Raw genomic sequence first — 27459 nt, forward strand, 5'->3', positions numbered from 1 at the left:
TCAGTATCCTGTGTCATACACCAGGTTTATGTCTGACAGATGTGTGAGCGCCTTTCTCTCACCAGACCACCGTGTCTCTCAGCTCAACGGTCAAGCTGTAACACGCGGTCAGCGTCCGCTCTTGCGGCCCTTGAGCAATGAAAAACGACATGTCCTCGGCGCCTTGCCCCTCCTCTGCATATCTGCTCATTCATCTGGGCCGCTCATTAAAGGGTAATTACCTGTAATTAGTGAATCATGTCGCTTTAATGAAGATGTTGAAAGCTGTTGGAGCCAGAAGGGCTGGCCTTAATTCTGAGTGATGTTCAAGATTAGCGGCGGACAGGAATTCAATAAAGACGGACAGATTAGTGAAATATTAGCGTTTTGCCGCCGCCATAGGTGGCTCGTATTATGTTTATATTTCACATTCATTTTCTATTCTATTGGCGTCAACACCTGGCTCTGGAGGGCAAGTACGTGTTACTGTATCAGAGCCGGCTAATGGGCACGATGATGATGAAGAAGCTCTCTGTGTGTGTGTGGTGCTGCTTTAGCGGGCGAGTGTAATGCTCGCTCTAATGTGTGCCGAGTGTGTGTGTGTGTGTGTTCCCTGGCGGCGTGGTGAGTGTTTAATCTGGCCCGGTGGCGTGCCGTTGGCCCGGCTAATCACAGTGTGTCTGTAGGAGTGCGCTGAGCCAGGGGAGCACGCCGTCGCTAACAGCGCCTGACAGACTCATTAGAGAGACCTGGCACTGAGCTCGCAAGGCACACACACACACACACACACACACACACACACAGAGACGAAGACACACACTCAAACACACACACAGTGGGAAAGGCACTCAGGCTCAACTGTACAGACATTGGGATAAATTCACACACTCACACACCTCTTTTTTTTTTGGACACTCATTCATATAATCATTCATAGACGAGTGTGTGTGCGCAGTTTCACTCCCTCGTTCCCACACACGTACAAACACACACGCACACACGCTCGGCGCTCCACGTGTGAGAACAAGGCAGGCGGTGACCCCTCGCAGTCGCAGCCCAAACACAGACAAGAGCCGAGAGAGCATCTGGGAAAAAGAGGAGGGAGGAGGGGACAGTGGGGGGGCGGGGATGGAGGGTGGGAAAAAATGAGAGGAGGCGAAGAGGAGGAGTGGAGTAGAGAGAGCGTCTGACGCAACGAAGCTTTCTGCCATTCAAATGGTGTGTTTAGACAGGCAAATGACGTTTTCAGAGGCTAATTATCTGCAGTCAGGAGATCACCTGCACCCTGTCGAAAACCTTAAAGCTTCAGTAGGCAGCATAGTTTTTGGCATTATTGGGAAAAAAATCCATAATAACCTTTCAGCATATTGTAATTCAAGTGGCTTCAAAAAAATCTAGCCCGTGACGGGAGACTTTGGCCATTCACAGGTCATTTCAGAGAGCGAGAGCGTTCCTATTGGCTGTGCTACGGCTGGTACACAAACAAAAAGGCTTCTTTAGGTTTAGGCAACAAAACTACAACTTCTTTAGATTTAGGCAACAAAAACTACAACTTCTTTAGATTTAGGCAACAAAAACTACAACTTCTTTAGGTTTAGACAACAAAACTACAACTTCTTTAGATTTAGGCAATAAAACTACAACTTCTTTAGGTTTAGGCAACAAAATTACAACTTCTTTAGGTTTAGGTTTCTTCACTATCTATACTACAACTTCTGCTTCTGCTCCTGTCATAATTACTGCGGTCACTAGGGGTCACTGTTGTGCTCTTTTATACCTTCTTTCGGTGATCTACCATGTGAATAGATGATAAAACCTACTAGCAGGTGTAGTAGGCCCCTATTGACCCACATCTATGGGGCTTATAGCGACTGATAACGCCTATTATAGGCCTGACAACAGTCTAATTGGCTGACCGTTTGGTCAAAGTTTGTGAGTGATTGGCTGCTCAGAAATGGCAAGGCTCCAGGTCAGCTCTGATTGGTTGTTTTCCTCCGGTATGTGAAATCTTGCAGATGTCATTAGGAGAACCGGAGGACACCGGAAGACACAGAGGAACATGATTTTTCATTACCTGTTTCATGTACCACTGTCAAGATATAGCGACCGTTTTATAAAAATAACTTCTTTAATCATATTTGTTCCATTTCTACCCATGGCAGCTTTAAGATTGTAAAAATAGTATTTAATTTAAGCTACAGATGCAGGTACTGTAAGTGTGAGAAGGGTTAGAAAACACTTCTTTTTTTTCAAAGTGTGAAAATTAATGTAAAAAACTATTAATTTTACAAGATTAGGTCGAATGACATTTAGCAAAGTTCGACTAACTACTTTGTCAAATTACTTAAGACTTGCTTGCGTTGCTCTCACAGCGAGGTTAATTGCAGCTCAGCTGCAGCAGAGCCGAGTGGAAACATTAGGTTCGGCTGAATAACAGGTGAATGCAAAGCAGGTCAATACGTAGTCAAGTGTGGGCCTGCCAGCTGTTCACTCCCTCTGCTCTGCCACCGCACAATGGTGACACACACACACACACACACACACACACACACACACACACACATGAATAATGCTTTGCACACAAGAAACAACAAGGATGGAGTTAAACATGTAAACAAAGCAAGCAGAAATCTATTCTTTTTTATGTACTTCTCTCTTTTAAATTCTATTCAGTGAAGCATAAATAGAGTAAAGTAAATAATACTTACAACAATGCATTAAAAAAGTAGTGAAATACACGACTGATAACACTCGAAGGCTGAAGTTGTTTTATATTTTTCTTATTTTCAACAAATCCCATGAAAAGACCAAAACCGACAATGAATTTATCTGACTAAAAAGTATTGTCTATAATAACCTGAGCCTGATATAGCTCATTCCTTTGTGCCACAGCGCTCCATTGATGTCTAAAAATGAATAAACTGCACCAAATCTGTATTAATCTGGAGCTGAAAAAAGCCCCCAAAAACGCACTTTACTCCTGTTTGAGTTATGGTCAACGTAAGTAAATAGATTTTTGACCACTTTCTAGTGAACCGTTGCCTATTTACTAGGGCTGTTATTAACGCGTTAATTACGTGTCCCTGTAAATGCATCCCCGTAAATACGCTACGCTCAGAGCTAATGACGGAGAATAAAAAAAGCAAGAAAGACTGCTTATGGCGGGCGGGAGGGGAGGACTTTCAACCAGGAGACCGGTGTTTTGTGTACTTATGTTACGTTACTTACTTTAAATACTTATTTTAAGGCCAACCATGATGTTTTTCCAAAACTTAACAAAGCGTTTTTGTTGCCTAAATCATAGACTGCATATAAGAAATGGTCACTGTGACGTCACGCACTGGTTTGTGGACTGCAGTTTTGAAGCCTTGAGTTCGGCATTTTGGCCGTCACCATCTTGGTTATTTGCAACCAGAAGTGACACGAGAGGGTGGAGTTAAGTACAACATAAGACATTAGTAGACTACCAAAAAAGGTTATAATTAACTTTCATGAACTGAAAACACACTGTGAAAGGGTTAAAGTTGTAAGACGAAAACAAGGACAAAACCCAGACCGGACAAGGTCGTGGTAGCGACCTGTCAATCACAAGGTAGCCCCGCCCTAAAGCATCCCCTGCTTTATGGTCTATCTGACTCTAAATGGGACCATAATTTACTAAATGAACATCATGCTGTATTGAAGAAGACTTGAAACTAGAGATTGAGACCATAAACTCATGTTTACAATGTTTACTGAGGTAATAAATCAAGTGAGAAGTAGGCTCCTTTTCTCATAGACTTCTATACAATCAGACTTCTTTTTGCAACTACAGGAGTCGCCCCCTGCTGGCTGTTAGAAAGAATGCAAGTTTAAGGCATTTTTCACTTTTCAGACACCGGTGTTTTCCCGCTGGCTTAAACCTAAGTGAGGTGTTTTGTTGCCCCCTGCTGATACTGCGCCTTCCTTCACATGCGTATAACATTGACGCCTCGGTGAGGCAAAACGTGACAGGCTATCCTCTGGTGGACAAGCGGGTCTATGACACGTTTTGGCGGGGTTGCTCATCCACTCTTATCCTTCACTTTCATACACTAACTTCCTTGTTTGGGTTTTAATCGAGCCTGGTTGCTGTTAACTGGAACAAGTTTCTCTGACAATCTTGTTTCACCTAAAAGCCAAATCAAACTGTCTTTAATTTTTTTTTTTACCACTGTACCATGTAACAGGCCAAATCTCCCTCTCTCTCCTTCTTCCCTCTCTCTCTTCAGAGTACAATAGCTGTTTTGCTCTCCCCCATTCTCTCCCTCTGACTCTTCTCCAGCACAAGGCTGTGACATTGAGGGAATGTGATGTGATGTATTGTAGTGAATAATGTATTCTGCGAGGATTGTACAGAGCGCGTAGAGCAGATGGCAGCAGGTTGATCTCGATGTGTGTGTGTGTGTGTTTAATGATGACAGTGTGTATATGTGCGTATGAGCGCGCCAGTGTGTGTGTGTGTGTTCACCCAGTATGGGGGAGGGGACGGAGGAAAAGAAGGGAGTGGGGGTTGGTGTGTATGTGTGTGTCTATGTGAGCCTCCTTTGTGAGATAAAACATGCAAATGGTGGATTATTTTAATGCAGTTTTTTTTTCTAGAGCCCTGAGCCTTAATCCCTAAAGCAGTTGAAATGAAAATAGTATATGTTTTCTTTCAAACTCTCTCCCTCCCTCCATGGTTTTTTTTATTCCCTGATAGGAATTTACAACCACCAGCTGTCTAGGAACGGGATCCTTTGCACTTAAATTTCTCTCTGGTGTAGTTACAGCCAAAGACTGACGATTACAGTCGGATAGCGTGGAATTGACTAAAGCTAGTCAGGCCCGGACTCCTCTGTTACACAGCGGTTGTGAAATGTTTCTGATTGAATGGAGATAACGATGTCGATCATAGAAATATAGCCGAATGCTCCGTTTGTTACTTTGAGTGGACTGCAGATATAAAATATGCGCATTTATGAGCACATGCGCGAGCACGCTGGATGTGAAAACCCCAAAAAGAGGCACAGAATCGCAGGACTACAGCACATTTCATTAGGCGTTGTGTCAACACATATCTATAGCCTATCTATAGAATATAGTAGGGCTGCTCGATTATGGCAAAAATCATTATCACGATTATTTTTATTATGATTTAACATGAGCACTCATTGACTTTGGAAACGTCATGCATTTAGAAAGAACATTTTGTAGCCTACCTTTTAAAGTTAGAATGCATCAATGTGGTGCACTTTGAGAGCAAAATTAAGAGGATAAATCTATGAAGAACTTTGTGTTATTGTAAACAATTTAATATTAACCACATTGGTTGTATAGATATGAATGGTGATGACGTGGCAAAAAAGTCACATCCACAGTAGTGCCGGGAGCATGGAGCCACGTCCCTCCCCGCAGAGAGAGATGGCACAGCGAGCACGAAGCGGCGAGATCCAGGCGAGGGGTGCTATAAAGCGCCACCTTCACCTTCACCTTCTTTCCAAGCTGACCTAGAGCCAGTCCCGCTGCACCACCACGAAGGAAATACTAGGCCAGCGCTGGGGACACCTATTGGCCATCCCAGACCCACCAAGTGGGGCGAAAGTGCACCGTTGTAAAGGAGAGGGGTGCGCTGGATTTATGACACAATACAAAACGAGAGCGTCATTGCGAAACGGAGTGCAACACAATCGTTTTATGGAGATCAGAGTTTTGTTCTGTAAGTTACGTTAGTGATGTTACGTTGTTTTCGAACATATTTTACTTAGTTTACGTACTTATTTTAAGCCCAACCATGAGTTTTCCTAAACCTAACTAAGTTGTACTGTTGCCTAAACCTAACTGCGGACGTTACCGTAGTTTTGTTGCGTAGCGTACGAATGACAGCTTAAAATGCGTCCTCATGACACGCGGAATGTCCTTGTAATGTCCTATTTATACGCCTTCCTGTGAGATCGGGTTTGTGGTTCACATGTGATGAATTTAAATATGTTTGTTTTTTTGGGAAGGGAGGAAGTTGAATAATAAAGTATTGAGAACAAGAGCACATAGATAAACACACTTTTTTCTCCCCAGTATGAATATGTCCCCTATAGATGAAGCTAACAGATGGCAGAATCTATTTACATTCACTTAGGTGATGAGTTTATGTACTGAAGGTTATTCTACAATTTCCTGCACTTCGCTTGGAAATAAATGTATATAGGCGACTTCATGGTGATGATGACTTCATAACTCGCACAATTATACCACAACTGATATTGTGAATCATTACATAGTCTTACTGCATATGTCCGTCTTTCTCCTACCTGTTGGTTATCTGCGTTGGGAGCTGGTGGTGTGACGCCCACCAACATCAGCGATGTGACAACAACAAGATATTCAACGTGGCATGTTGGGCTGGTGGATGCCTGGCGCCTGGCCTGCAGTAGTAATGTTATGTTAGTGAGGCTAGACACCACAACAACAGCACACATCCTTTTTACTGCATCCTCCCACACCGCAGAGTCAAGAACCTTCTTATTGCTTTTTCTATGAAAATGTTCTTTTTTATTATCAATTAATCATTCTAAGGGTTGTTGTGCATGTGAGGATTTTCTTGAAATATCAGGGCTGAAACAGAGCGTATGAAACAGTGGGGAAGCTTGTACATCCTTGTCTCTTTTTATATTGGGGACAGTGAGCATAATTGAGTAAATGTATTTAAGTATTTGAGCGAGCTGATTCAGCCTCTGTGGGATGGTTGATATTGTACTTAGGAAGAATATTGCCCGAGGCAATTCATTAGCGGTAAATAATTGAGAGGCTCGGATAGTGCTAAGGTGAAATGCCTGTTATTATTTTATGGAGTTTGTGTTCTTAGGGCTCTGCAGTTTAAGAATATTAAAAATGCACAAGCCTTTCCCACAATATTACTTGCTGGAAAGAGATTCACAATGGGCACTAATGACTAATCATCCATCTTCCATTGTTTTCAAGCTCCGTAAAAGTGTTTGGCTGCACCATTATCAATTCTATTTGTCTTTTATATGTTATGAAGGATGTTATTTTACCCTCATGGTTTTTTTTTTAACATCTTTTACTCGTTTTATTTTGAGGTAATTAATGCACATCAGTTATTACAGCAGGATACCTTCCAATGACATTTTGTTTAAAATACATTAAATATCTCTGACTCCCGATCTCTAAAGGCCGGCCCACACTAAAAGATTTTTCAAATCTTAAAGGTCCCATATCGTGCTCATTTTCAGGTTCATGTTTGTATTTGAGGTTTTTACTAGAACATGTTTACATGCTTTAATGTTCAAAAAACACAATTTTTCTCATACTGTCTGTCTGAGTATACCTGTATTCACTCTCTGTCTGAAACGCTCCGTTTTAGCGCATTTCAACAGAATGGCAACGGAATTGCGTCGCCTAGAAAACAGCTTGGGTCCATGTTTACTTCCTGTCACCTGATATCATTCACATACACTGCAACAGGAAATAAACTGGGACACAGTTAGTATTTTTACATTTAAAAACTGAAATGGTCTAAATATTGTATATTTGTGACATCACAAATGGACAGAAATCCTAACAGCTTTCAAACGCACAATTTCTGAATACGGCTGTGTGTATTTCTCCATATATTGAGCGTTTTGATAGTTTAACAGTATTTATAAAGCACTTAAACCTGCTTTTTAATATAAAAGACATGAAAATCTCACTTTTTACAATATGGGACCTTTAACAAATGTTGAAAATTACCCACACACAACAGGATATCCCATTGTAAATGTTGTTTAATATTTACAATTTGAGACTTCGGAGCCGATCGGGGGATGTAAGAAACACTCTTAACATACCTCCCACGACAGGAATATCTACAGTAGAGAGATAGTCTTTAGAACCCTCAAAATATCGCGGTTTTGCTGACGATTGTCGGGGAAATTGGGACAAAAATCAGCTTGATTCTCGTGTAGTGTGTACCCGGCATAACTCTCAAGATATGGAGGATATGGATGGTATGGAGGGTGTGATGGAGAGCTGTCAACCAGGCGTGCAGCTGGCCAGTATGGAGCTATATGAATAGCAAAGGGCTCGTATTAAACATGGATTAAACACCAGCAGTCTGGGGATGTCTCATCGGCAAACTAATAAATCTGCCTCATGTCAATGTTGAGTGCACCTGCATCTGTTTATTTAACCTCCGATATGCTCATGCAAATGTCATTTCTTTACATTAACTTGCATTCAACTGAGTATTTTCTTTAACCTAATGAAAGGTTTTCTAAGGATTCCTTGTTCTTATACCTCTCTGTGTCTTTTATTTCTGTCTGTGCTTCAGCTCAGATGAGCTCTTATCTGTTCAAAATTGTCACCTTTACTTGTTGGTTTTCCGGTGATTCAACTTAAAGGCCACTGAGGTTTTATTTCACATCTTGCACACCCACACACCACCACGTGACAACCAAGAAACGGGGGGTGCATCTGAGGCTCTGGTCGGTTATTCACAGCGTTGTATGCACTATAATAGTACGATGTGTTGAGCAGGGGTGTGGGCGCCAGAGCTGTTTGTCCATAACAGGTCAACAGTTGTGTGTAGTTGTGTAGTGTTTGGTAAGATACTGACACTTGCGGTTGGGCTGTTTTTTTAGCCATCCGAACAGCGAGACTCTACGGGTGTTTTAGTCTTCATCCGTCCATCTGACTCACTGACATTTGTTTTTGAACAATTATTTGGTTCAAAGTGAAATATTGAATGGACTGACATTTGGTAAAAACATCCGTGGTCCCCAGCAAGGATTTAATATTATGTTCGTTTTGACTTTCAACATTCAGTCTAGTTTTAGTAAGTTTTCAGAACGTTTTAGTTTTTATATATTTAGAAGGGCTTTCAATCGATTAAAATATTTAATTGTGATTAATCACATTAATGTCCATGATTAATCATGATTAATTGCACATTAATCACACATTTTCTATCTACATTTTTCAAGACACTAGAGGTTTTATCTGTTCAAAATGTACCTTAAAGGGAGATTTGTCAAGTATTTAATACTCTTATCAACATGAGAGTAGACAAATATGCTGATATATGCAAATGTATGTAGAATGTATTTATTATTGGAAATCAATTAACAACACAAAACAATGACAGATATTGTCCAGAAACCCTCACAGGTACTGCATTTAACATAAAACAATATGCTCAAATCATAACATGGCAAACTGCAGCTACTACAGCTGTCAGTGTGTCAGTGTGCTGACATGACTATGACTTGACCCTAAAACTGCATGTGATTATCATAAAGTGGGCATGTCTGTAAAGGGGAGACTCGTGGGTACCCATAGAACACATTTACATTCACACATCTGGAGGTCAGAGGTCAAGGGACCCCTTTGAAAATGGCCATGTCAGTTTTTCCTCGCCAAAATGTAGCGTTTGTTTGGAGCGTTATTTAACCTCCTTCACGACAAGCTAGTATGACATGGTTGGTACCAAAGGATTCTTTAGGTTTTATAGTTTCATATGATGCGAGTATCTACAACCCAAAAATCGCAAGTTGCCTTAATGCGTTAAAGAAATTAGTGTCATCAGTGTTTAATCTTCGTGCCACTTTAGTGACGCAATCTCCTGGAAGGTCAAGTATATTCCGTTTCTGCGGCTCAATGTCACGAGAGTTGATGGAAACTCACGCTGCCTCCTTTTTAATTTTTCTTAAAGAAAATAGTTTTATTTAGTTTCAGTTTACTAAAATATATTTTTCACTGCTTATTTTCATTTTATTTTAGTATAATAACCCTGATCCCAAGAGGATGAATCCTAATGACTTTGGTTATTCCCTCACTTATCATCAGTGTCACCAGCAGGTTAAAAGTTCCACTTCAGTTGAAACCTAATGAGGGAATTTCAGTCAGACTCATTATACAAAATACTATAAAAAAAAGGCTTCCCATGATGAATCCTTTTGATTTAGAATAACAACCAAAACTTTTGTTATCTGGTGAGCATTTTAGCCTCATTGGACCTCTAGTGTAGTTTCTGTTATGCACTTTCTATTACGTGAGCTGATGTTTGCAGGTCACATTTATAATGTTGGTTATATTAGATTACTAATTATTAATGTACATGCGGTGTAAATCCACCCGTTGCTCCGTGATACTCCTTAAGTCTCCGGATCCTTGGCTTAGTGCCAGCGTTCAGCCCCACTGTTTTTTTGTGTATATGCTTGTCAGTGAGTGCAGGAGGGGAAGTGGGCACGGGGAGGTTTCGGGGGGTGGAGGGGTTGTCAGCTCATTAACCTCCATTCTTCCCCTCGCACGGCGCCGCGTAGAGTCACTGTGTAAGTCTCATGTCATTACTCCTCCCCCTGCACGCGTGTGTGTGCTGGGCATCCGGAGAAAAAGGGAGGAGGAGGGGAAGGTTCACGAGGGAGGTGGGGAGGGGGCTTGACATGTTCCTTTACAAATGCTCTGCTTGTATCTCGCAAACTAAAGCCCCGCCATCTCGTTTCCTTCCCCACTTTTGTCTTCTCTGTCTCTTCTCTTTCCCTCCCTGCTGCCTTCTTCTCTCTCTCTCTTTCTCTAACCACAGGCCCGGTACAGTGTGGGTGAACGAGGGGTTAGGCTCCACACTGCCCACCCTCCAGGCATCAATCCAGCTAGGAAAAGACTGCCCACTGCTGTGGTGAGATACAGTAGACAAGCCCCCCAATTTCTCTTCTGTTTGTCAGCCAATTGATTTGGAAAAGGTGCACCTCAAGCTACTGACCTGGACCCGCTAGTATTTCCGAGGCTCCAAACTGACTGATGAAACTGCTCTTCACGGAGAGACGTATTTACTGAAACTCGTGAAAATCCCTACAAAGAACACACACACATATGCATAATGTTTTCCACACGTGTGAGTACATTAGAAGAACTCATTACTTTATATTTCCCCACCTCACGGCGCAAATATTGCATATATTTGCATTGAAAAACAGGCACACTTACGGGAATTTACAGATGATGTCAAGAGTTATGTTTCTTAATTGCAGCAACGTAAGTGTGAAAACATGCAAAGGTGCAAAGTACGCCCCTGTAGTTGTTACAGTCGGGTCACACAGTGTGTGTGTGCCTCTATAGAAATACATTAAGTCTGAAACAGAAAGCACCACGAACATCTTTAGAGATAATCTTTAACAGCTTATTTTTTTATATATAAATATATATATATTTTTTTTAGGCAATTTTGCCTCGATTACATGTCTTATTTCAGACTAGTGGAAAATAAAACATCCAAAATACACATTTAGGTGTTTATTTTACTACACTTTGTCTATTTGCGTCTGTAGATTTCTCCTAAATTCATCAAAAAACTTCAGAAAACTTGTAATACAAAAAATAATTGTCTTAATGTTAGGGCTGTCAAAGTTAACACGATAATTTTCGTTTTAACGCCACTCATTTTAATTTGTGATTTTGTAGGTTGTAGCGGCTCAGTTTTAAAGCTAGAGTGAAGATACTGGTATCATATGAAACTATAAAACCTAAAGAATCCATCGGTACCAACCATGTCATACTAGCTTGTCGAGAATGAGGTTAAATAACGCTCCCAAAGCAAGCTAAATTTTGTTGAGGAAAAACTGTCATGTCCATTTTCAAAGGGGTCCCTTGACCTCTGACCTCAAGATATGCGAATGAAAATGGGTTCTATGGGTACCCACGAGTCTCCCCTTTACAGACATGCCCACTTTATTATAATCACATGCAGTTTGGGGCAAGTCATAGTCAAGTCAGCACACTGACACACTGACAGCTGTTGTTGCCTGTTGGGCTGCAGTTTGCCATGTTATGATCTGAGCATATTGTTTTATGCTAAATGCAGTACCTGTGAGGGTTTCTGGACATTATTTGTCATTGTTTTGTGTTGTTAATTGATTTACAATAACAAATATACACATACATTTGCATAAAGCAGCATATTTGTCCACTCCCATGTTGATAAGAGTATTAAATACTTGACAAATCTCCCTTTAAGGTACATTTTGAGCAGATAAAACCTCTAGTGTCTTGCAAAATGTATGACATTTTACAAAACATATCTTTAAAAGGCTGTTTCATCAAAATAAGGTTCTTGCGGGGCGTCTTCTCTTAATGATTAATACATGACTGTAATAGACTTATAGAATTATTTTAGAGAGATGCAAATAGTGCCCAAACTATAACACACAGCTCTTTCTTCAGGAAGCCTGCTATCAAAATCTGATGTTGCAACGTTACTTCCTGTGAATTTCATATATTTTGTTAAAACTAAACTTTAATGTCTTGATATTGTTGGTAATAATATAGCACACTTCTCTGTTTAGTAAACTGTACAATTGTGTTTGTGTTAATATTAATGCATTTAAAAGTGAACAAAAACCTCATTATCAGTAATAGTACGATTACAGCGCTTCCCTCCCACCTTCTATAACCGTGTGCTCTACGCTGCATGTTACAGTCCATGCCTTGTTGGTGCATGTAGGAGACCCCATCCAACACACAGACGAAGACACCTATAGACATAGATTGATGTGTTCCTATGCTCATAATTATTTATTTCAGTCACTGCCAGAACAGTCAAACTTCAGCCTGTTTTCTCCTCCTCCCTTCTTTGCTTTTGCTTTTTCATACTTCTATTCTGTGCAGAGGCAAGAGAGCAGCAGATTGCAATAAGATAACCAATTATATGTTAGAGGAAACCAGACTTTTTTTTTTTCCCCTGCTGCAGTTATCTGATGCTGCTGTTGAGCAGAGGCAAAGGGCTGGGGTAATGTGACATTCACTCTGCCCTTTATCTTCTCTCATCGATGTTTACCCCAGTCAGTTAAAAGTGGCTTGTGCTCTGCATTCTCTCCTGCTACCAGAGAAACCTCACCAACTCACGTAGAGACGCTACTGTACGGACACACACAAAAACGTGCAAATACATGCGCGTTCTCACCTCAGACGAGGTGCGAGTGTCAGGTAGACTGGTGGTGGGATAACCACCTTCCTCCCTAGTAGCACCCATGTTAAGTATAGCGCTGCTGCACCTGCTGGGGGCTAGTTGCTAATTGCATGTGATGCCACTGTGCTCGATGCTAAGAAGAGGTGTTTCCCAGCACTGGTTAGCAGGCAGGCCGTTGAAGGCCACCGCGGCAGGATGAGGGGGGCCGTGTGGGTAGCACTTTGGTCTGACTTTTTTTTCTGTTGTACCTTTTGCACATGCACTTGCACGTGGCACGCTTTTCACGCTCCTCCCATCTGGTTGGATGGAAAAAGGCACTTTTTTTAGCAGAAGTTTTGTCCTCCTCTGCAGCGCTGCTAAACTCCATAAGAGCTCTTTGCTCTAGTTACTGCACAGACAGACAGATCGTACTGATGATACACAATCAAGCTACATGTTGACATGCTGCAGAGAAGCTTTGACCTAAAGCTGCACCTGGATAGATTGTATACGTACATTTGGCTGTTGAACTTCTGCATTAACAGACACTGACGTTACCATCTTTTAAGTTCCTTCAGCGAACAGTTGTATATTTACACATCCAGCAGTAGGGCTGTGCCGATAAACGATGATAAAGAAGATCGACGACGGTCAGAGCGATCGCCAGTAGCCGATGCCATTGCCGATGCCATTGCCAATGTCGAGATGATTTGGCATTTTAAACCCCATTAAAGGGGCTAAATACGGGGTTGGGAGCATTTCTATTTCCTCTCAACGGCTCTCAACATGGCGACGGTGAGCTAAGTATCACATTTAGCCCCTTTAATGTATTAAATTACTATTATTATTATTAGTAGTAGTAGTATTAAATTAACGTTAAATTTAATTTGTCATCCCCCCGCATATAACCGACACTTTACGACTGTACCGAATAGTTTGAAGCTTTGAAGATTCATTCATAACGTTGAAATTCAAATTATTATTATTAATAACTTACAGAAACATTGCGTGCAGGGTCTGAAATTAACTTTTTCCACTTCCTGCCACTGTGGCAGGCAAGTATTAGGAGGTTAAACAGGTCATAATTCTCTCTCTAATATCTATTTTATATTGCTGTGAAAACGTCTCCTTCAAACAACTGGATTTATTAAAGTTTCTCACCTAAAACTACATTTTACAAGATTACATTTGAACGCATCATGATAACATTATAATTTTCCTTCGCATGCTTCATAATGTAAATCAATGGAACCTCCTTTAACGTTAGTAGCTCCGTGATTTAGCCGAACAGGACTGTGCTGCCCACCGGCTGCTAACAGGTAACGTTACGAACTCTCCCGTTGATTTTAACAAGGATTTGTTTTATTCACAATGTCGCATTATTTGAGCATTTTTTTTTCTCTCCACCGTGATTCCGGTTCCAAACAAGCTGAAACATTATACAGCGTGCGTATGCGTCATTGTGCATGCTAAAAGGGACTGTATGTAACTTTTTTACACATATAATTTTTTTTTATTGCCAGTGTGTGAACAGGTTGCAACCTAACCTAAGAAATGAGACCTTCCACGACTTTCTGGGTTTCCTCTATCAGCCTGTAGACTGATTTTAATGTGATGAACCCGGGCCCGTTTATATCGGGAAAATCCAACGGATGTGACGTAATACACGCTCGAGTGCCTTTATTTTCAGCTCCGCTTACAGGGCTAACAGTGTGCAACCACAAGTAATGTTTGGTTAGAAATGGAGTCCATTAACGCCAATAAACGACCAGCCTCCACCACAACTCAGACTCCCAACGCAAACAAAAAAACAAAGTTATATCCGGTGAAGCCCGTCTTGCGAAACAGGAATGTGACCGACGTCGGGAGAACACTACGATCAACATCGGCCGGGCCTTTGATTCATGGTGGGACCTTCGTTTACGAGCATCGGAGCGAGCAACAGGACGCTGTTAACAAGCAATTTCTGATTCTCACATAGTTTAATGTCAGAAAGCATCCATAAGAGGAATTGGTAGTCACCGAGGCATGAGATGCCAAAGAGTCGGACAACTAGGAACTGGTTCTCAACGGGAACCGATTCTCTATTCCCATCTGTAGCGTTTTCCCTGTCTTTTCTGGCGGATTACAGCCATGCAAAGTAACTACAGCGCCAACTTCTGACAAAACTATGCTGTAGCCCAGTTTATTCTCTCCAAACCAGTTAATGGAAATGCACCTAATTAACATTTTAGGATGGTAAACATTACTGACGTCATGTTACATGAGTTTTTTTTTAAACATTTTAAAGCATTTGCAACAGAAATTGCTTCTTTATGACATTATTTTAATAGATAAGTCAGAAACTAAATGAGAAAAACAGATTTTTTTTAAACATTCTTCCTGTGATTGCTCTCAACATGGTGAGAGTTATCACACGTCTCCATCACCGTTTAGATTCTTATCTCGCTGTGAACTCACTAACTCACAGTGAACCCGAGTTCATAGTGGAAACAAAACCTTATTTAGCACCCCTCCACCCCCCCACCTGGCCTCCCTCCACACACACACACACATAGAGCCTTTCTCCTCAATCTCTCCTCCCATCTCTGCTGTTGACTGTTACTTCTGTTTTGTGGTCGCTCCAGTGCAACAGAAAGTGGATGAATGAGCGCTTCAGCCTGCCTTTTTATTTTTACACATCACACGGTATAGGTGAAGCCGGAAGCGGTTGGAACCTGTATTATGTCTTTTGTGAAGATGTTTTACTGGCGCTGTGTGTTTTTGTGTGTGTGTGTGTGTGTGTCTGTATTGTTTGACTGTGGAACGCTTTATAGACCTAATCATAACAAACAGAGCTGATGCTCATTAGATGTGAGCTGATGGATCGCACCGTCACTCACAATAAAACTAAATATTCCTTTAACACATTCAGATATGCAGATAGTCTTTGAGGAAATGCAACACTGCACCGATCTTCCAACTGAATACTTTCTTGGGTGGCACGAGGCCGGGAAATTCCAAACATCAAAATCCCTCCAAGAGATACGAGGAAGCTGCTCTGTGTGAAGCAAGCCCCCAGGAAGAGCACCGGTCGTTGATCCCAGTTTTCGTAATGGCCAAACGTCGGTACTACAACTTCTGTGTCCGTCACGTGATGCCATCGGGCCCAAAAGACTTTGTCCCATAGACTTACATTGGGAAAGAGATGTCTGTTACTCGGCGGATAATTTGTTTTGAGGTAAATCAACTCCTCAGTACGAACACTCTAATAGCCCTTATTTAAATCATTAGGTTTTAAAAGTTGTAAAACACACTAATAGCTGAATCCAGAGTTATTTCCCTTCCTCCATTCATGTGAATGAGACCCAGACCGAGGCTGGAGCGCCAAGCCGTGACGACAGCGTGACGCTGGGACTCCGTGACCGAGTCACCTGACCGAGCGGACGCCACTGCGCGTGTTCCATGTGCCCAAGATCCGGGTACTTTTCCAGACGGAAGTCGAGCCATTTAGACTTCCTGCGCCACTGAGCAACTTTCATAGGAATGAATGGGGCCCCGCCTCCAACGCTGTATCCAGTTCTCTTTATACATCCATGGTGTAAAGCCTAGTTTATGCTCGCCATAGTGGAGCTGCGCCAAAAAATTACATCGTCACTGCTTTCTTGCGATGCGCGAAGGTTTCCGCAAGTTGTCGCGGTGCTCTGTCGTGCACCTCTGAATTTTTGAACTACGCGCTGACTGCGCACGCTGCGCCTTTCATTTCAACATGGACGCCTTCGAGGGAAGACTGGCCGAGCAGTTTCGCCTGTTCAGACTTCTGTACAACTGTTCACTGAGAGACCACAGGGTCAGTCACATGACATTAAACTCTTGGAAAGAAACAGGCAACACACTGGAGAAAGAAGCGTCTTTCTGCTGCAGGCTGTGAAAGAATACGAGAGATCGTTTTGTAAAAGATAAAAAAAAAAAGGTGTCATAGAAAGATTGGCGACCCGAGGGGAAGCACCGAGAGACAGGAAGTTATTTAGACTCGGAGGGAGGCGACAGTAATAATTACAGACCACAAATGCAATGTTTGGCGGTACGTACGTCAGAGTTTAATGTTTACTTCTGTTGCCAGGTAACCTACTTTTCTTTCCGTTGACTTCTTGCTTATCCACATAATATTTAGTTTTTACGCCCTCCTGGCGTTTCGGAGCAACGAACAACGAGCTGAGCATAAACGCCTGCTGTGCATGCTCGTAGTGCGCGCGCCATCAACGGAGGCCCCGCGCCACAGCGTCTTGCGTGAACAAAGCTCAACTTGTCAATATCTGATCGTGCCGCTGACCGGAGCACAGTGTGTCCAGATAAACCTAGCCTGGGTTTTGCATATGAAAATGAAGCAAGCAGCAGATAGAGGTGAAGGTACATAAGATGCTGGGCGTTGACGTGGACGTGACCCCACGGTGCTGCTGCAGAGTGTGTATATATGTGTGTGCAGGATCAAACTCTCACACCCAGGAAGAGGCCCTGTTTCCCTTATCTAACGACAACAGAGCATGTGTCGCCATGGCCACAGGCTGCGCTTTTTATGGGCTTTGTGTGTGTGTGTGTGTGTGTGTGTGTGTGTATGTGTGTGTGTGTGTGTGCCATGTTCATTGTTTGCCCATGTTCATTGTTTGCTTGGGGCGTGGTGGTGCAACACCAGAACTGTTACTATAGTCTCTCTCCTCCTGCCATGCAACTCTGAAATCTATCTCGCTTTCTTTCCGTCTCTTTCTGCCTCTTTGTCTTTCACTCTTCCTCTGTTTTTAAGTGTCTGTCTGTCTGTCTGTCTGTCTCATCCTCTCGTCTGGCTTTGAACCAACAGTGACAAGTTGGGCAACATCAGAATTCAGTGGCACATTGTCTCAGGTTGAGGTTTGTTAGGTCTCTCCTACTGCTTAATTGAACAGAGGACGAGGCAGAGAGAGAGAGACAGAGAGAGAGAGAGAGAGAGAGATGTAAAAAGAGAAATAAAGAGAAGAGGGGGAAGATGATGAAGAAGGGTGCTCAAACAGGCATACATATTGCATGAGCCATCCCCCCCCACCACCACCCACCACCACCAGCAGCACCACCACACCCCTTTCTTCACAGAATGGCTGTGTACTGTTCTGGGCTTATTAATTCCGCTCGGTGAGAGAATTATTTTTAGAGACTTGGTGTACTGGCAAAGGCTTTTAAAGTCACAAGTATTACACACTCTGCTTATAGATTCCCTTTTATAAAAATTGAAAAGTTCTAAAAGTTTGTTGTGGTCGTTCTTTAGTGTGATACCGTATGTCTTTTTTTGTTACAGATGTTGCAATGGTTTTTCTACTTGAATTTTGATTGTGTAAAAGTAAAATTCTTCCCTTTTTCACTCTCGTATATCCTGTAAAATACAACTGTGATATGCAGTGGTGGAATGTAACTAAGTACATTTACTCAAGTACTGTACTAAAGCACAATTTTGCAGTATTTGTACTTTGCTTGAGTATTTCCATTTTATTTATACTTTATACTTCTACTCCACTACATCCCAGAGGCAAATATTCAACTTTATCTTCACTGCATTTATATGACAGCTTCAGTTACTAGTTACTTTGCAGATATAGATTAATAAGTAAAGGATAACAGGGCGATGTCGCACCCCGACGCGAAGTGGAGTGCCGCATCGCCCTGAAGGGGTTTATTTCACAACGATGACCCGCTAGCTGTACATAATCCCGCATATTACACGGCTACTTACTGAAGAAATCATTAATTTGACACAAAAACGGTCCTCCAGAGTCCGACATCAGAACTGCGCCCATAGCAACGGTCTGTTATACATAGCAACGGTCTGTTATACATAGCAGCGGTCTGTTATACATAGCAACAGTCGGCTATACATAGCAACGGTCTGTTATACATAGCAACAGTCGGCTATACATAGCAACGGTCTGTTATACATAGCAACGGTCTGTTATACATAGCAACGGTCTGTTATACATAGCAACAGTCGGCTATACATAGCAACGGTCTGTTATACATAGCAACGGTCTACTATAAAGAAATAACAGACCGCAGAATGGCGTGATTAACCAATCAGAATCGAGTATTCCACAACGTTGTGTAATAATACAAAATATTAGGGTTGTCAATCGATTCAAACGTTTAATCGCGATTAAAGCTGCAGCGGGTAGAAGTGGAGCAATATGATTAAAAACGTTATTTTTTATAAAGCAGTCACTATATCCTGACTGTAGTGCATGAGACAGGTAATCTGTGTCCTCCAGTGCTCCTAACGGCATCTGTAAGATTTCACAGACCGGAGGAAAACAACCAATCAGAGCTGACCTGGAGCCTTGCCGTCTCTGAGCAGCTGTCAAAAACTCACAAACTCCGATCAAACGGTCAATCTAGGCAGTGCTGATCAAATATGAATCAATATTCTGTTACTGTAATGCCTATTTCTGTCCTCAGATGTTTTCAGAAACATCTTGTAGTGTACTGTTTAGCTGTAAAAAGAGAAGGTTTGTGACCCGGCAGCCATGTTGAGATCAAGTTGAGGAAATACCAAACACCGCCCACCAGCCGGAGCACAGCGAATCAGAGAATTTTGACTTTTATTCTCAAAACATTACTCAAACCGAATAATCGATTATCAACATAGTTGGTGATTAACTTGATAGTTGACAACTAATCAATAAAGTAAGCGGTAACTTTAGTGGGAAAAAAATTAAGAAAGTAGCATAAAATGTAAATACTACCTGAGATACCTCAAACTTTTACTGACGCACAGTACTTGAGCAAATGTACTGACAAACTTTCCACCGCTGAGACAAGCTTGTGATAAATAAACCCGAATTGTAGTTTAGTTATTGATATTATCAGATGCATGAAATGGTATTTTATCAAATCATTAGGTCCAGTTAATCATTAAGTCTAGATAATTGGTTTCCTGTCTATCAAAATGTATTTTTCCATCATTGCAAGGTCATTTTTCTCTCTAATGACTGGACAGTCGTGGCGTTACACCGGCACACACACAAGCGGTTCATCTCCGCCCCAACCCCCCCTACCTCCCCTCCCACAACCAGATGTTGCCTAGAAGGCTTTATGAGGAGCTTATTTGAATTGTCCATCAATCAACAACAATCTTCAGTGGAAGATCCTGCCACCAACTGCCTCACCGGTGCACTCCAAGATGAAAAGATTGCATCGCACCATTAGCACTGTGTAAATATTACATGTTTTCCCTGGATATGCTAGTTAGCATTACTTCCACCTTGTGGCTTCATTATTTTTGAAACGCTCAGCTTTGTCGATGATTGCGAGGCATGACCTAGTTCTGGGACTCTCTCTCTCTCTCTCTCTCTGTTTCACTGTCTTCTCACTTTTCTTCCTCATTTACTCCATCTCTATGTCTTTTTCATTCTCTCTCTCTCTCTGCCGCTCCACCTCATTTTCTTTCTCACACTGAATCTGTCTACCTCTTTCTTTGTCATTTATTCATTGTCTTCCTCCATTTACTGCCTCAGCATCGCCTTCATCCTTTCACTCTGTCTCTTTTCTGCCTCTCTGTGACTCTCATCCTCCTTCTCTCTCTCTCGTGTATGCATTCTTTATTTCTCAATTTGTCTCCCTTCCACAACCTATTATTATTTTTCTCTATTCTCACATCCCCCCTCTCTCCCTCTCTCCCTCTCTCCCTCTCTCTCTCTCTCTCTCTCTCTCTGCTGCTCTATCCTTCTTCTCCATGTTTTTATTCCTCTCTCCCGGCACCACGTGTGTCACGGAGGGAAACATCGCGAGCAGTGGTCCCTGCTGAACAATTACCATGCAAAGCAATCCAAATAGAGATGTTTGCCGAAAACAACATGTGTGTAATTACTGCTTAATGAGGCCCTTGTCTCAGGCAGAATGCCCAATTAGACTGCCGATGAGAAAGCGATGCCAAGGCCCACTGAAGAAAGAGGGGGAAAAGAGGGGAGGTGGAGAAGAAGTAGAGGGAGGTTGTAACACGGAGAGAGGGGAGTGGAAAGAGGAAGATGGAGAGAGTGAGAGAAAAGAGCAAGAGGGAGAAAATGAGAGAGAAAGGGAACAACAGAGAAAAAGAAGATGCAGTAAATGTGGAGTAATGGCAGAGCTGATAGCATTGAGCCGAGGATAAATTGGCATTTTAAGTGGGAGAGCGAGGCGGTGCAAAGGAGAGCTATCGAGAGAAGAGCAGGGGGAAACAGCTTTACATTGCAATATATGGGGCAGCCATGTTGAAGCACAAAATGGCTGACCTTTCCAGGCTGTCTTTGGCCTTTTTTAGGGAATAATATATGACAGATGTAATTGGTGAAAATGAGCATCGTCTGACTTCATTGCTTCTAAAAGAAAACGGCTTTGCGTCGAAGGATTCAGTTTGCAAAATAAGCTAAAATACAAGATCTTGGCGGCGTTTTTGTGGTTAAAAATGACGTTATTCAGCAACGTTATTTCACCCGAGACAATCTTATCCTCTCAAAAGGGCTTCACGTCACCAGTGATATCAAAGTGGATTGCAATGGAATTAAATTGCTTAGCTAGGCGAGGGGTAGAGGCTTTCAATGTGAGGAGTTTAGATTCAGATGTGTCACCAAGGTCAACGTCCCTTTGGACCTCTCAGTGATAGGGCGGCACAGTTAATCGAATATTAATCACGATCACGATTTTGGCTTCCCGCAGTCAAATGAACATGATCGACTGCGATATCGATGTTTAAAATGCTACACTCATAGAAAATTCTGCTGCATAAATCAAGAGCTTCTTAGACTAAAAGCTGGAGATGCACCGTCAGTCAGCAGCCGATCGAAGCCGTACGGTTTTCAGCAGTCTCATATCCAAGTTTTTGCCGGTGCGGAAGTGCTTCAGTGTGCGAGTTAAGAACACGTGAAGTAGCAATTTGTCCAAAAAAAGCCGTGGAGGAACAATATTAAAAGATTTTTGGAACAACTAACTTAATCAGACACTTGTAATTCATTCCCATGATGCTGCTCAGGGTAATCACGGTGACCGGCTCGTCTGCCGACAGCATGGAGCCTAAGAGCTCCGTTAACCGAGGTTCCATTGTGTTCCATTATGATGCATTCAAACTCTACTCGGTAAAAATGACGGTGCTTTCAAATGGGGTCGTGTTTGTTCTCGAGAAGAGTCCATATGAACGCCCCCCTCTTGTGGTATTCACAACCTTGTTTAGTGGAAAGTTTCTGAAAGCTCAGAGTTCACAAGTTGTGACGTATTTGTTAGAAATAGCGGAACCCATGGAAGATAATTTTTTCTGTACATAATAAGTTAATATATTGTCATTTTAGTCGTATATTGTTTTTCTTTGTAATTTTAGAATAAGTATGAGGAAAATGTTGATATTCCCAACGGCCTCATCTTTCTCCTCTGTCATTATACCTTTGCATTTCCCGCATTATGCTACCTACTTGCTAGCTTGCTAAATTGTTAGCCTCTGTGGCTCCTAGATGCCGACAGTAACGTTAGCATTGCCGTTGCTTAGCAGCGGAGTTCTAAACAACTAAACCACCTAAACGCCAAGCATATACACGATTTCCCATGTTGTAAACACAAGCTTTCATTTGAAGGCACCAAGAGTATAAAGTATAACGATATCATGATGCGTTCAAATGTAATCTTGTAAAATGTAGTTTTTGGTGAGAAACATGTTTTCACAGCAATATAAAATATATATTAGAGAGGGAATTATAACCTGTTTAACTTCCCAAAACTAGCTCTAAACAGCTTATAAATATGAGATTAGAACGACTAAAATATCAAAGCAAATATAAAAAAAAAATACAATAATTTATTTCCTAATCATTTGAATTGTGTATTTCTAAATAACCACTATGGAGATTTTTTGACGGTTGAAATGTAGCACAACGCGGCGCTCTGTTTAATTAAAATGTGAAATTGCAATAAAAATATTTTGTCCCTAAAATCTATGAATAATAAAATAATCGTGATCTCAATATTTATCAAAATAATCAACAATTAGTCAGCATTCACATTGAAATAAACACATAGTTTTTCCTGCCGTCTTTTGGGTTAATCATGTGAGGTGTGAATGAGGTTTAAATGCAGTGCTTGTCTCAGTTCCGTGTTTGTGGTTGAATGTAAATGTAATCATTAGAATAACCAAGTGAATCCTCACAAGGGCTTCCATGATATGCATCGTTAACCAACCGTTGCCCTGAGGCAGCCACTCATTCCCCCGGCCGCTCTCCTGCAATAATGTACAGTAATTTCTCACCACTCTCATGCTCATTTAGCTACTTCGACTTTTTCCTCCCCTGTCTACCAGTGTAGATATTAGATTTCACCCCCAGGAATTCTGCCCATTTCCGTCCATTAGTCTACCTAGTTATTGTTTTGAGCAGGTATATCTCATGATCCATTCGCTCATATCTAGCGTGTGTTTATCTTTTGGTCGCTTTCTTCCACAAAAGCGGACCACCCCAAACCTAAAAACTGGCCCCCCGTATCTCCACATCTGAGGAATTTGACGTGGAATGCTGTCTAGTTTGATCATGTTGTCTCTGCTTGTCTTTTCCTCGAGTCTTCTTGTGCATTGATATCACAAAGAATGACCTCAGTCGACAAACAAAAAAAGGAGGCTTTATGTGACACGTTGGGTTTCATGAACGTTATTATCCAGTCCAGTCAAGGTTTGTTCCATTTGCTGCAGTCGTGGTATGAAAAAAAAGAAGCTTGATGTCTTTGAAAGCCAAGGGCATTTCACTATACGGCTCTTCTTAACATGGTAGCAGTTTCTCAGTCACCTTGACACGGCACAGGTTCAGCTGCTGAGCCATTTGTGGGGCCGAATCTAATTTTCTCTGTAGCTAAAAACAGAATCTGCGTTGTTATAAGCCCACTCAGAGCTGGGAAGTCTTTAGCCTTTAGTTTACAAACACGATAACGATAATACTTGCTATTTTACGATCGTAGCGGGCTCAGTTTTACAGCTAGAATGAAGATACTGGCATCATATGAAACTAGAAAAACCGAATGAATCCATCAGTATCAACCATGTCATACTAGTCGCGAAGGAGGCTAAATAACGCTCCAAACTTACGCTAAATTTTGCGAGGAAAAACTGGCATGGCCATTTTCAAAGGGGTCCCTTGACCTCTGACCTCCAGATATGTGAATGTAAATGGGTTCTATGGGTACCCACGAGTCTCCCCTTTACAGACATGCCCACTTTATGATAATCACATGCAGTTTGGGGCAAGTCATAGTCAAGTCAGCACACTGACACACTGACAGCTGTTGTTGCCTGTTGGGCTGCAGTTTACCATGTTATGATTTGAGCATATTGTTTTATGCTAAATGCAGTACCTGTGAGGGTTTCTGGACAATATTTGTCATTGTTTTGAGTGGTTAATTGATTTACAATAATAATTAGATATATATATTTGCATAAAACATGTATATTTGTCCACTCCCATGTTGATACGAGTATTAAATAATTGTTAAATCTCCCTTTAAGGTACATTTTGAACAGATACAAAATGTGTGATTAATTTGCAATTAAGTATTATTAATCGATTTACAGCTCTACTAGATATCAAAGCTAGCATGTTGCATGTAGCGCTCAACTGGTGACCTGGTGTTGTTTCCCAGCACCCATGGGGGTCAAGGGTTCATTTGTAGTGTCAAACAGTGTTTTGGCACCTGCAGCAAGTGATCTTTCAATGCCTTATTAGCTCGATCCTGAAGACACAGCATGCTCCCACACAGTCTCAAAGACAGGCACACACACACACACACACACACACCCTTTACTACTGTATGCACTCACAGTTTCATTCACATTCTCTCTCAGACACACAGCAGAGCCCACAGGGAAAAGCCCATCTCCCGTCACTGTGCTTATGTAGCCTAATTACCGGCCCGCTGACGAGCAGTAATTACCCACGCTGCCATGCCACCACGAGGTTTAACCAAAGTGACAAAGTCATTAGTCTCACATTTCAGGCCACCCGTAAAGAGCTTTTCCTCTTCGCACCACCTCCGCGGCCCCCCAATTTATTTCTTTCTTTCTTTTTTTTTCAAAACCTTCCTCTTGTATGCCATGTTTATTTATTTCTCCTTTCTGTTTCTGTCCACAGTTTGATGGTGACAACATGTACATGAATGACAATAACCAAGAGTTTCGGTCGCCAAACCAGGTAAGACAGCCCCACATCTTTTCCCCACAGACTTGTATTAATAAATATGTGCGGAAGCTGTCGTGTTATTTAGCTTTAAGTTTTGCAGCTGTCAGCATTTAACAAGACGAGTTTATAGAATTAAATGTTTTGGTGAGAAATTAATAAATTAATGTGTTTGCCTGTAAAGGAGCTCATTAACTGAAGATGGGGTCGCTGGTAAATTGAGACAGTGGTGAAACTGGAAAAGTCACAGTAGTGTGTGATCACCCTGTCATTGCTAACCGCTGTGGGTATGAATCTGAAAACTTAAAATCCTCATTAGTGTTCTCTTCTTAAAGGATGATGATAAAAGTTAAGACTAGTACTAACAACATGCATTATCATTTGGAACCACTGTTTCTGCCACAATGGCCGTGGGGGCATGTGAACCGGATCGGATGTTTGATATAATTTCTTTGCTATCTGTGAAATTATCAACTTTACATATTTCCCTACGTTGGGAAATCTGTGAGGAGCTACAGTAGATATAATCACCAAGTAACTGAGTTGAACTAGACCACAGACTGTATATAAAGATGGACGACGCGCCTCCACTTCCTCCCACTGTACAGAAGTGAAGCCAAAATATCCCGGTTATGGGAACTGCCATCTTGACGTCATTTGAAGCCAGAGTCTGCACATTAGCATGGCCACAGCTTGCTAGTGTGAGCCACATAGCTGCTACGTTAGCACCACGGTAGCTGTTTGACTAAATAACACAACAACCAACCATAATATGTCTATAACTACATTTATGATCAAATTGACACATGTTCTATTACACAGACTCGTGACAGTTATGGAAAGTTACATCTCCTCTCTCGTACATTTCCTGAGCCTCCGTCTCCACGACTACTTCCCTCAGAGCAGCTGTCAATCACAGCTGTCAATCATGACGTCTCAACCCCTTTTTATAGCATCAAATAACTAATTAAATCCAAACTTATCAGAAAAATTAACACTCGAACAAACATCAGTATGATAAGAACTACTTAAAATGACAGGAACCATCTTTGGGAAAAAATTATTTGACGTGTACTTTGGCTTTTTTATTTTGGTAAATGTCCCATTTGCTAACATGGAGGGGGCGGGGTTTATGAGCTATACTGCAGCCAGCCACCAGGGGGCGATCCAGATGTTTTGGCTTCATTTTTAGGGAGCTATCATGTCGTCTAACTAACAGATGGATTGCCATGAAATTTTGTTCCCTAAGCAGGTTGACTCGTTTTTAGTGCCACCATCAGGTCAACATTTTTGATTTGTCAAATACTTTGGTTTAATGACGTCAGTTGTACTTTGTTTGTGGTGCTAATTAGCAAATGTTAGCATGCTAAGCTATGATGATGAACATGGTATACCGGCTAAACATCCGCATGTTAGCACTGACATGTTTTAATGTGCAGTTCAGTATCTCTTTCACAACTCCACAGATTAAGTCAATATGTTAGAATCAGTTTTTGCTTTTTGTCGCATCTAATCCAGATGTGCAACCAAGGTGGATCTCGGCTGCATAACTGTTAGATGAACTCAGTGACAACATCGACTGTAATGGCAGTTTTGTAAATGTATATTAATAAAGTTGCAGTTTGTCAGATCATTTGATCTCTCAAGCTTTCTCTGAAAATGTTTATAACAGCAATATTAAGCCTTGAACTCGGAGCATCAAAAAGGCGTTCATGACGTTGACCCTCTCTTACTAAGTAGGAAAAAAACACTTAATTCCTCATAAGCCAAAGTGTCCCTCAAAGTCCACAAAACATGTGATAGATGATTTCATCCAAAGCACTTTAACATAACATATATCTTTAACATCAGAGGGATTAAACCATCAACGCCGACCGCGTGTTAGCGACACTCACACAGATAAACCAGCACTAACATGTCACCGGTCCAGGCTCATTGAAGTACTTGTCCCAGTCTGGAGCAGCACAGTCCCAGTCACACAGTCGGAGAGTTAGACAGGCGCGGCACTGAGTGCTCCCAGCTGGTAGATGGGAACACATGGCCGGACATATGGCAGATTTTGGAGCTCCAGGATTTGTTGATCCAGCAGCGAGGCCTTCATGTTCTGACAAAACACGACGAGGTGGAGGCTCCTCGTCAATTAGCGCCTCGCCAAATACTGTCAGAGAGTCACGGGACAAGGCCAGAAGGCTGAGGACGCCGGGGCGCACACACACACACACACACACTCTCACACACTTACACGCATACTGTAATAGGAAGTGACACATTCTCTGACACAAAGTTATTCATAAGTCGTAAGCAAATGCACAAGAAGACATCCTCAATTTCAGTTTGTTTCACTTTCACTCACTACTGTACAAACTGTGCAAACTA

General features: G+C 41.8%; 1 protein-coding gene across 3 annotated transcripts in view; it reads left to right on the forward strand.

The window, feature by feature from the left end:
• LOC119489607 (thymocyte selection-associated high mobility group box protein TOX-like) overlaps positions 1-27459 on the forward strand; it is a 116856-nt gene that overhangs the window by 30173 nt on the left and 59224 nt on the right. For 2 of the 3 annotated variants that reach the window (XM_037772284.1, XM_037772283.1), the window contains exons 2-3: positions 10556-10648; positions 25039-25098. In XM_037772284.1, the coding sequence (XP_037628212.1) occupies positions 10556-10648; positions 25039-25098 (153 nt within the window). The remainder of the gene's footprint in view (positions 1-10555; positions 10649-25038; positions 25099-27459) is intronic. The other variant, XM_037772285.1, reaches the window with a different exon arrangement.

This window comes from Sebastes umbrosus, chromosome 6, assembly GCF_015220745.1.
Source record: "Sebastes umbrosus isolate fSebUmb1 chromosome 6, fSebUmb1.pri, whole genome shotgun sequence".
Classification (NCBI taxonomy): Eukaryota; Metazoa; Chordata; class Actinopteri; order Perciformes; family Sebastidae; genus Sebastes; species Sebastes umbrosus.